Genomic DNA, 12,534 nt, shown 5'->3' with positions numbered 1-12,534 from the left:
TCGCTAATCCTCAGGTATACCTTTATCATCTAACATACTGTTAGCAATTCTCATCATAACTTCAATTCCTATCACCCTACTCGCCTTTATATGTTCCGCCGCCACTTCCGAAACCCCTGTCACCTTACCTAGTTTCATTTCTCTAGCTACTTTCTCTACTTCCCCCATCGTCACCTTCTCTATGGGTCCGTGTGTGACCACGGATTCCACATCTCCAACCCACTCATTTTCTTCATTCATCAACCTTTCCACATCTGAGCTTTTTCCTTCTTATCTATGCACAACTTGCCAGATCCATTCCAAACATATCCATTCCCTATAACATCTTTCCTATCCCTCATTGACTGCTTTGCTACTTTGAGCATTTTCCTCGAACTCATATCAAATTCCATTGCCCTCATTAACCTATCTGATGCTTTTGTCATTGCAGTTGCCACTGCCCGTTTTGCAACCTTCTTAGCCTTCCTGTACTCAAACTCCGCTTCCCCCGTCATGTCCCTTTTCAACACCCTAAACCTCTCTTTCTTGACCTCCAAAACTTTTCCTATATCTTCATCCCACCACCACGTCTCACCATGCCTACACCTTCCTTTCGTCAATCCACATATTTTATCTGCCGGAGTCAACACACAGTTCCTATATCTCTCCCAAACATCTCCATCCTTACCACTCTCCCAACTTTCAGCCACCTTCACTTCAAATGCCTTCCTTACCTCTGCATCCTGTAACTTCCATGTCTTTCTCTTTGCCACAAACTTATCCTTCTTCCTCCTCCCCATTTCTTTTGATGCCACATCCATCACAACCATACTATGCTGCAACATACCAGGCATCGCCTTCACATTCCTTACATACTTTCTATGCTTCACCCTTATCAATATATAATCTATCACTGACCTATGCTCACCTGACCTATATGTAATTAATCGTGCTGGTTCCCTTGTAAACCAGGTATTCCACCCCACCATGCTATGTGCATCCGCCAACTCCAACACTCTACGTCCTTCCTCATTCCGTATACCATATCTCCATCCCCCATGTACACCTTCATATCCATCTACATCCGCCCCCACATGACCATTCAAATCACCCAACAACACCACAAATTCATCCAACCCTGCTTGCCCAATCTCATCAAAAACATCATCATAAACCTATCTTTCTCCTCTTCCTTCCTACTTTGTTGCGGAGCATATTCCGATATTACCCTCACTATTACCTTTCCAAACACCATCACCACCACAATTACACCATTGCTTTTCCGCCTCACTTCCAACACCTTCTCCACCAACTCTTCTCTTACCATCACACCAACTCCTCCCGCACCATCATCCCCCTTCCACCACAACTTATATCTTCCACCTTTAGCCCCCACAAACCTTGTACCCTCTCCCTTCCATCTGATCTCCTGTAATGCAGCCACGTCAACCATTCTCCTCTGCAATTCCTCCACCACTTCCAAACTCCTTCCTGTCAACGTGTCTACATTCCAGGTACCAAACCTCCAACCCCTTGGTCTACAAGTAATCCTTCCATCCAGAGTGCCTTGCACCGCAACACTAGAGTGGGGTGCCAGTAGCCAGACCATCCACAGGGCCTTGCACCGCAACCCCATGGACTGGGTCTCCGGGGATTCTTCACACCCTCTTCTACCGGATACTGAGGGCCATTGTCACTTCTGTCATCACTAGTAATTTTTTTTGGCTAATTTTTACGCAGTACGCCCTTCCATACGAAACCAGTTATAAGCGATGGGCCTAGCCTTTGAAGATCCAAAATCACTCACAAGGCAGTGAGGGTCAGTTTAATGTCATAACCAGGACAATGTAAAAAAAATTATTCATAACAAGTGGGAAAATGATTTTTACAATCATATTTCTACATTTGGAAAGAAGAAAATTAGCCTCAATTATCGCAAATAGTAATCCTTGGCTAAAAAGAAGATATAAAAAATGAGTGAGTCATTTTCTATGTAACTTATGTACAATAAAACTTTTATAATAACACACGTAAGTCACAAATCTAAAGTATGTTAATGTAATGATTAACTAACATCCATTCGCATCATCCTATAATAATTATGGAAGATTAAAGACAATAATAAGCAAAGCAAGTAAAATTGGTTTAACCAACAAACAAATTGAAAAGTATTATAACAACAGCGAACAATGTAACATAGAGAGAGAACCCTAACATCAACGAACATTATAATGATATATATATATATATATATATATATATATATATATATATATATATATATATATATTATACTGAGGAAGATTGAAGCAAATTTTAAAAATCTAGCTATTGATAAGTAGATTGATAAGAACTAACTTATGTTGTTGATACGTGAACTTGAGAATAGATGAAAATGAGCCAGCCACTGAAGAATTTGGTGTAGTTGATAACAAATAAAGGAAGCGATCTGATGAAAAATAATTCAAAAACTTTTTGTGAAGTAATCTTTCTTTTAGTGAAACATGAGCTGACGATTCCTTTCTTATTTTATACCATCCAACAATGCACTACAATGATATAAAGATATAAACGTTATTTTATGCGAATTTTAGATAAAACTGTTACGATAATGAATCAATAAAATTAATTTTTAAATTCTTATATTTTCATTTTATACTACATGAAAAATTAAAAAAATGAAAATAGCATAATTTCGAACCTTAAAACTTTTCTCTTTAGAAACAAGATTTAATTTTTTATGACAAAGATCAGTATTTCCAATATACCAGTGGCTTAGTTCCAAAGAAGGTATGCAATCATGTATTGCTGAAAAATTATTTATGAAGAATTAAGAAAATGGTATTCAATAAGATTAAAACTTCAAAAAATCTAATGCAAAAGCTCCTCTAGAAATTAAATTCTTTAACTGAATATTTTTCTGGAGAGTTCAAAAGTTTCCTCTAAATTTCATGATAAATCGAAAGCGGTTGGCCCGTCTGGACTCGCAAGCGATATCATTAAGGCATCCGGTGGAGCAGGTTTTCGGGCTCTGTTACACATCTGTCTGGAGATGTAGAAGGAATCGTTTATGCTGATCGAATAGAACACTAGCACAACAGTGCCGTTATACGAAGGCAAAGGTGATCCTTTGAAATGTTTTCCTTATCAGAGTATACGGCTTTGTGGCAGGAAGATTCACTATCGATGCGATCTACATCATACGTCAGTACAGGCGCCGACTCCATGGGGCTTAGAAGGGCTCGAGCCCCCACCCAATGTTCAGTCCCCCCGATGTTTTGTTATAAAAATTGAATATTTTTTTAAATATAATTTTAAATATTTTCTAAACTTTCCATACTAATTTTCATATTTAGTTCTTGAGATTTGTATACCGTAATTTAAGCAAAAAGTGAAATAGCTTTGCTATCTTTCTTCTATCTTTCATTTAAGGTAACTTTTCATTGTGTGTGCTTGATAAGCGGAGTAAAATTTAAAATCATTTTTAAATAAATTAAAAATCGTTTTTTAATTGGTTTAAAATGAAACGTCGACAAACTACAATTGATTTTTCTAAGTTTGCAAGTTCTTCAAGAAATATAGATGACAATGAAATCACAGAAGAGATAATTGTAACAAAACAATACAAAAACATCTAGAAATTTTAAGTTAGAAATCAGAGAAAAAGGAAAGAAATTTTCATTCTTCTTGGAAGAAGAAACATACTTGGTTAAAATATGAGCCTGTTGAAGGCAAGATATATTGTGAAATATGCCAGCAATGTGATGACCTTAATCTCTTTCAATTTTCAAGTAAATAGGATCATGCATTTACCAGAAAAAGATTCAACAAATCACGAAAAATCACTCAGCCATCAGAAAGCAGTTTTGAAAATAAATAATGTAAATCAAGACAGAACTCTTTTATGGTAAAAGCTAGAAATGTTTTTTTTTTAAAATTGTTACATCTTTGCAGTACTTATGCTAACAGGGGCTTGCAATAAAGGGTAGGAAGGACAATACTGCCACCTTTAATAAGTTGTTATAAATATGTTGCGAAGATAGCAAAAAATTGAGCTCTTGGCTGACAAGAAGCAGATACAGATGGAATTCACATGAAATCCAGAATGAAATCCTTGAAATGTTGGCATTTTCAGTTTTAACTGTCTTCTGCTTCATTTTTCTCAATAATGATTGATGAACCTGCAGATCCCAGTATGAAAAAACAAATAAGCATATGTTTTCATCATGTATCAGATGATTTTACTATTCATGAGAACTTTTTGAGATTTTATGAAACTGTATCGACTACTGCTGAAACTCTTTTACAGATCATAAAAAACGTTCTTTCCAGATTCAATATAAGTTTTCACAAGTGCCGAGGACAACGTTTTGATGGAGCTGCTAATAAGGATGAGAAAATAAGAAGTTTTTAAAAGCAAATTCGAGATATACAGCCAAAGGATTTTCATACTCATTGTTTGGTTCATTCTTTAAGTTTATCATTTCAAGATGCCCTAAATCAAATTAAGGAATGTAGAGATGCAATAAATCTTGTTAAAGATTTTATCAATTTCATCAGAGATAACAAAAACGGCTGTCATGGTTTTCTACATTACAAACTAAAGATAGCACTTCTCCCAGACCTCTGTGTCCAACTAGATGAACAATGAGAGCATTAATTAAATTATTTTTAGTTTAGTTTACAACTAGTCTAATATCTGTAATTTATGTTAATTATGTTAATGTTAATCTATAATCTTCATAATAATATTTTATTATTAATTATTGATAATTTGATTTTTTGCTTATGTAATACATTTCGTGAATTCAATAAACAAATTTTTTTGATTTAGGAGAAATTGGTGCTAAAAGCAGTGAATTTCTAAGAAGTAATCCATCATTGCCGCGCATAAGACGTGACCCAAAAAATGGACGAGGGTGCACAACCTTATATACCTTCTGATCCAAAGGAGTATTTTAAAAGAATTTATATTCAAGCCATGGATGCCGCACTTGAATGTCTGAAAACAAGATTCAAGTCCAAAAGATTTCTTATTGCACAAAACATTGAAAACTTAGTTCTAAGTGCTTTAAATTGCAAGATCAGGATATAAAAGAATATTACGAAAATGATATAGATGAAGATCGTCTTATTCTACACCTGAAAACGTTTCGAGACATCATCTCCCATGATTGTAGTAATTCAAAAAAGGAAATCCAAAGTATACAAGATGTTATTTATCTAATGAAATGCAAATCTATGCAAATCTAAACAGAAAATGTTTTTAGAAATTTTCAATGTTTAATGCTTTTTTTGACATTACTTGTAACAACTTGCACGGCAGAGAGAAGTTTCTCAGAAACGATTTTATTAATAAAAAATAATAAATTAATTAAATCAATTTAGCCTTAATTAAGTAAATGTCGTACCTGAAAAAGAGAAACAACAATTAAAGCTATTATATATAATAACCAATATTAACTAAGAGCTAGAAGAAATATTCAAAATATCCAAATAATTTCAACTCAAACAAAGACTTAAATTTAATCTGTCAAACGTTTCACAATTTTACACAATAACGTTGTACACCATAACTCAATTCATAATGAAGTGGAAATCCTTCATTACATATATATTTATATATTGACTAAATATTTAGTTGATTTAATGCACTTCTAAGGCGACGTTTTCAAAACCATACAACTTACGTCGTGACAATAAAAAATTGGTGGACCATCCAGCATCACGTCTAAAGATTAGTTCAAGAAATTTTTCTATTGCTGGCACAGAAGTATGAAATAGTCTTTCTCTCTGGTCTTTCCGTCAAGAATTTTAAAAAGCTGTTAAAGACTTTCGATAAATGAAACGTTCTTTTGAGATAAATTGTTTTAATCATTGTTAATGAGTTAATTGTCAATTGAATAATACCGAAAACGCAGTGATCTTAATAAATAATTGTATATATATATATATATTATGAAAAAGATGTGAATTGTGAAATTTACCTATGACCACATCATGTGGTCATATATATATATATATATATATATATATATATATATATATATATATATATATATATATATATATATATTATGAAAAAGATGTGAATTGTGAAATTTACCTATGACCACATCATGTTCCTCAACATTAGAAGATGAATCACTGATTGCAAAAAATTTTCTATCAACAACTTCTCCTATTAGAAATCCCTCCTGAATTTAATAAAACAATTACTTGGTAATTGATGAATGAATCTTTTAATTTCGTTTATGATCAAAAAAGTTATAAACCGTTGATGCAGTACATTTTTTAGATTAATTAAACTATTTAACTAAGATCACAGTATAGTAGAGTAAATAAATTTATTTAGTTTCAGTTTTTCAACTGAAATTTATAAAGAATGTACAAGTAAGAATTTTCATTCAATCAATCAATCAACTACCCAACAACCAACAACCAACCAGGATGATAGAAGTACCAACAATATCTCAAACACACAATGTATCATCAATCAAATGTCACAGAACATCTATATGCTTCTTTGAACACATGACACTTTAGACGTCTCCTAACCACCCCAATGGAGCCAGCCCAACGGACATTCAGAAACAGTAAGTTCTAAACAGAAGGAGCAGCGACGAAAAAACGACGGTCATCATATGTTGTTCTCGTAATGGGGACCAATAGTTTACCATCTACCGCAATTGAGACCTTCCTGAAATAGAACTGATAGGGACACACGCTTTACTACCGTTGATGCAGTTGAAGTCCAGGGCAACAATCTTGAAGATAATGCACTATCGGATAGGCAGCCAATGTAAATTCATCATTTCATTTAAGACGTGATCCCTCCTTTACAAACAACATACTAATCAGACAGCCGCATTCTGTAGCTGCTGCAATACGTTTAACACCACCCCATGTGCCCCATACAACAAACCATTACCATAGTCGAGGCAGGACAAAACAAGGCTTACCACCAGAGAATGGAACACATCATATGGTTGAAACCTTTTTGACCATGCGCAATTTTCTGATATGCATGAAACAACCCCTGGAGAGATTAAAGGCGTGCTTTTTTAATGTGAAGCAATTGTCAAACACCAGCTCCAGATTCTTTACCATATTTCCAGGCACCAAATCACCACCAAGAATCTCCAGAGGCGAGTCATCAAGAACAGCCAATGCCTGTCTTGTTCCAAAGCAAAGAAAATCGGTTTTGTTTGCGATGTCTATGGTTTACTCGACATCGTGTTGTGGATTTTCAATCTCTAAATTTTCCGTTATAAGCTAAAGTTTTTTCCTTATTTTTTTTTTTCAATAAAACAATAATTTTTTCTGACAACGTTTTAAAAATTTGCGAAAGTTTTCGTTGCTGTAATACATTTCCGTTACTAATTATCGCTCACACCCTCAATCGAATGATCCAATACACACGCCAACAACTGCTTGATTTTCTACCGGACAAATTCGCCATCAAAAGACAGCTAAGAGAAACTCTTTTCCTCAACAAAATTTGAAACCCAGATCATCACCAACATCAAAACCTTTCCTCTTTTCTTCAATAGCAACAGCAATCTACAACAACTTCAATATCAACACCCCCGGGCTATCTACCTCAATCGCAACAGCACTCTACAACAACTTCAATATCAACACCCCCGGGCTATCTACCTCAATCGCTACAGCAATCTACAACAACTTCAACATCAACACCCCCAGTCCATCTACCTAGCACTAATTCATCGTCAGCAATACCAGTAGTAGTTTCATCAATCCGTAAAAGAAGCAACCACCCCAGTCGACGCTCCTCACCTAATCATCCCAATCTTATCAACATAAAATTCACTCCGACTTACAACCCAACCAAAATCCCCCCATGTCATCATCCTCCCACCATCTAAATTTTGAATGTCACTAGCAAAGTCAAGCCACATGCTATTGAGCATTTGAGATGTGATGTATATCATCTACACCCTGACATCATCATCATCACCGAGTCATGGCTTAGGCATGATCACCCTGATGGTTTGATCGCAATAGATGGCTACACTCTTCAGAAAAGACCGCCCTGGCAGGCGGCGTGGAGGAGGCGTTGTTATCTATTTGAAGTCATCCATCTCATCTTAAATTCACATCGTTTCACCTCGTGCACTAGAAACCCTTTGTCTCAAGTGCATTATTAACAGTGAACCATACTTCATCTGTGCCATCTATCATCCACCAAATCATATCCATAATACAAAGTCTCCTCCTTAATGGGTTACATCGATGAACTTTCTAACACTGCGTTGGGGAGCGGCTCAAAACTCATCATTGGTGATTTCAATCAACTCGACCATCATTCAAACAGGTCTACACCCTATATTCTGGGGTCCCACCCACCAAGGTCACAACCATGACAGAATATATGGGATTAATGTAAACCTGGACATTACTTACACTTAGAGGTCACAAGTTTCAACGCATCATCTTGGGGTGGTTTCTACTCCTCCACCTCCACCAACTCAACATCGAGACACAACACCACTAGAAATGTCACCTCATTTCGCCGCCGTCATCCTTCACAAAGTAGTGCCTGCCTTCAACATCTCAACAACATCGACTTCAATGATATCTTCGACTTCAACATTACCACCACAAACAATTTTCTGCCAGCAATTTTTATAATAATACAATTAATTTTAATAATACTAAAAATAACCATGATAATAATAGTCTTACTAAGAGTAATAATACTTGTAACAATAAAAATAATATTAACAATGGTGCCAATGATAATAATAATAATAACAATATTAACGATAATACGATCATAACTAACTCTATTGACAATTTTTTGAAACACTGTTTTGATAAATTTTATAAAATCATCAACTCAACTTACAATAGGTACTACCCAGCATTAAACATCACGATCAGATCATCAGACACTCCATTTATCAGCCCATTCATCAAATTTCTACTTCGCAAAAAAAAAAAATTCATGAGATTAGGATCCATCCTCAAAGCCACAGCGATCACCAAATACATCAATATACTAATTATCAACTTCAACTTAAAACCTTCCACTAACAGTAAGCGTGGAAGCAAAGCCATGTGGGACCAAGTCAACAAGATTAGAGGCTCTGAAAAATCATCCAACACGTCAACCTTACAGCATATTGATGCTAACATACCAACACCCATTTGCTTCCATGTCAACCGACCCGTCCTACAAAACTCCACCAACAAAAGCAACAACAACCAATAGTCGTCAACATCAACAAATTACCCTATACTCAGTCCTCTACATGCTAACGAAGGCCTGCCTATCCGGTACAGGTCCAGACAGTCTACCAGCATGGTTTCTACAAATCATCGCTGCATTCATCTCCAGCACCTTATGTTCACTCTACAATCACTGCTTAATGCATTCATTTATCCCATCACAATGGAAATCCAGCACAATTCATCCAATTCCTAAAACAAAATACCCATCATCACCAATAGATTATCGCCCAATGTTTATCACCCCCATACTTTCACTTATTCTAGAAAAATTCATCGTTAGGTCATTCATCTATCCATGTTTCAACCATCCATCCATCAAACCACTATTACAAGATCAGTTTGCATTTCGCCCTACAGGTTCAATCTCTCTAACTTCCACAATAACATCTTTCCTTAAAAATAATAATTATGTTCATCTTATTGCTCTCAACTTTTCTAAAGCTTTTGACACTCTCAATCGCTTTTCACTTTCAAATAAGTTAGCCTCTCTTCCTCTACCTGACAACATTTACAATATTATAATAAATTTTCTTTCTAATCACTCGCACAAGTCAATTAAAAAAATTAGGCATCACATTCACCTCCACACTTAATATAGCACCTCATATCAACCACATCATCACAAAAAGCTTTCAAACATTTCACGCACTCAAAACACTCCTCTCAAATGGTCTTAGAGGCATCAAATTATTTGACATCACTGAATCACTCATAATCTCACGAATCAAATATGCAGCTCTCTCCTGGTCTAGTTTTGCTACACAACAACAACGTCAGCAACTACAATCTCTCATCAAAAAACTAATCCGCTTCAACTATCTTCCTGCATCATATCCTACCGTCACTCAGATATTCAACACACTTGACTCAAGACTGTTCAAGAAAGTAGAAAATAACAACAACCACGTCATCCATCCTCTCAGACTCTTTCAGACTCTTGTCAGCACAACGGTTGGAAACACAGATGCATTTGACATCGGCGTTGGAGTTCACCAAAGCCCGATTCTCAGTCCACTGTTATTTATAACGGTTATGGAAGAAATCACAAAACCGATACGCACTGGTGACAGTTTGAATCTAGTTAGTATATGCTGATGATATCGTTTTAACAGCCACGTCTGAGCAGAATGCAGCACAGATGTTTGAAGATTGGAACACCAGACTCGCCGATCATGGATTCAAAGTCAACATCAGCAAAACCAAAGCAATGAACACTGGTGAACCCATCCAATCCACAGCTACTGGACGATGGCCCTGTTCAGTTTGTAAAGCTGGTGTAGGTAACAATTCAATCAAGTGTCAGCAGTGTAACCAGTGGTGTCACAAACGTTGTTCAAAAATAATTGGTACTTTATCTAAAGTGTCCAATTTTGTTTGTCCTGCTTGCATCAATCCACAACAACAAATTCGAAATAGCACTGTTTTTGAAGCCATTAAAATAGAGAAAGTCACATCGTTTCAATATCTAGGGGATGTTCTGGATTGTACTGGAACAGCTGAAGCTGCCGTTCGAGCACGCATACGTGCAGCTTGGAATAAATGGCATCTCCTTGCCTCTATATTGATGCGGCGTGACATCCCACTACCACTACGATCAAGACTTTATAAATCTGTGATACGTCCGGTCTTGTTATATGGTGCAGAAACATGGCCAATGACAACCAAACTGGAACAACAACTTCAACGAACCGACATGAAAATGCTCCGATGGATGCAACGAATTAGTCTGAAGGACCACATCAAATCTACCGAAATCCTGCGTCGTGCTGGTTTAGATGATATAAAGGACAAATGCCGGCAACACCGTTTACGGTGGTTTGGTCATGTCAAACGAAGTGGAAACAGTGCCATAACTTCTCTTGCAGATGTTGAAGTACCTGGCACACGTCCCAAAGGCCGTCCAAAAAAGTCCTGGTCGCAAACAATCGAGCAAGGCATGAAAGCTCTAAATTTAAATAAAATGGATACAACTGATCGTCTAATTTGGCGCAAAAAGTTGATGGCAAAGAAAACAACGTCCTACCTCGGGAAACCGGGTCTCTGGACGCAAAACGAAGATTGATTGATTGATCCATCCTCTACTACCACCAATTAAAACTACAACACACAACCTTCGTCAGCGCAAGCATAACTATCAAGTCGCCACCCAATCTACATACCAAGAAAAGACTTTCATCAAAAAAAAACACCTCAAAAATATTATTACTCATTAAAACTTTATCATTCACAGAACTAGTTTTTATTTATCGATCACCTCATTAACTCACTAAGTCATCATCTAGTTTATTAATTTGCATTTTTATGCCATTACTTCATTTTATATTTTATTGCCAAGTTTTTTTCTTTTTTTTATTTAATTATTATTATTTATTTTATTCTATTTTATTTTATTTTTCATGTTTAAACATTTTTTTTCACAGTTTTTGTATTTATTTATTTACTTATTTGTTTAACTTTGTACTACTGCCTTGCATACTGTAACAGTTTCTGGTTCTGTAAGATCCTGATTTTTAAAGAATAAAAAAAATCTGTCGGCCAAATTGATTAGACAGGAGCCAATCGTTGATTCTCATAACACAAGTAACGATTTTTAATGAGATCAATTTCTCTTTGTCAAGCTGGCCAGCACAATATATTTGAACGTTATTAGTGTACATGTGCATCGAAACCCCTAGATCGTGAACCATATCATGCAAACCAGATACATATACCAAAAACGGAAGGTTGTCCAGAACTGATCCCTTACGCACCCCTTATATGTTGCCGAAACATAACCAACGACAACCAAACTGGAACAACAACTTGCATATAAAAACCGATACAAAAACCGATATAAAAATGCTCCGATGGATGCAACGAATTAGCCTGAAGGACCACATCAAATCTACCGAAATCCTGCGTAGTGCTGGTTTAGATGATATAAAGGACGAATGCCGGCAACACCGTTTGCGGTGGTTTGGTCATGTCAAACGATGTGGAAACAGTGCCATAACTTCTCTTGCAGATGTTGAAGTACCTGGCACACGTCCCAAAGGCCGTCCAAAAAAGTTCGGGTCGCAAACAATCGAGCAAAACATGAAAGCCCTAAATTTAAATGAAATGGATACAACTGATCGTCTAATTTGGCGCAAAAAATTGATGGCAAAGAAATCAACGTCCGACCTCGGGGAACTGGGTCTCTGGACGCTTAACGAAAATTGATTGATTGATTGATCCGAAACTGAAATATGATATATGATTTCCAAAATGAAAAAGCAAAAGGTTCTTTCTAAAAAAAACAAGACATCCAAAATTAAA

At 36.1% G+C, this 12,534-nt stretch overlaps 1 protein-coding gene across 1 annotated transcript in view; it reads right to left on the bottom strand.

Moving 5' to 3' along the window:
- HELRODRAFT_158511 (hypothetical protein) overlaps positions 1 to 1,615 on the bottom strand; it is a gene marked incomplete at both ends in the record, with an annotated part of 4,927 nt that extends 3,312 nt beyond the window's left edge. Inside the window, 2 exons of the mRNA XM_009010561.1 lie at positions 757 to 912; positions 1,155 to 1,615. Of these exons, the coding sequence (XP_009008809.1) occupies positions 757 to 912; positions 1,155 to 1,615 (617 nt within the window). The remainder of the gene's footprint in view (positions 1 to 756; positions 913 to 1,154) is intronic.
- Between the last annotated feature and the right edge of the window lie 10,919 nt (positions 1,616 to 12,534).

Source organism: Helobdella robusta (genome assembly GCF_000326865.2).
Source record: "Helobdella robusta unplaced genomic scaffold HELROscaffold_1, whole genome shotgun sequence".
NCBI classification, from domain to species: Eukaryota; Metazoa; Annelida; class Clitellata; order Rhynchobdellida; family Glossiphoniidae; genus Helobdella; species Helobdella robusta.
The sequence above is the reverse complement of the archived record's forward strand: the minus strand, read 5'-3'. Positions and strand labels throughout refer to the sequence as shown.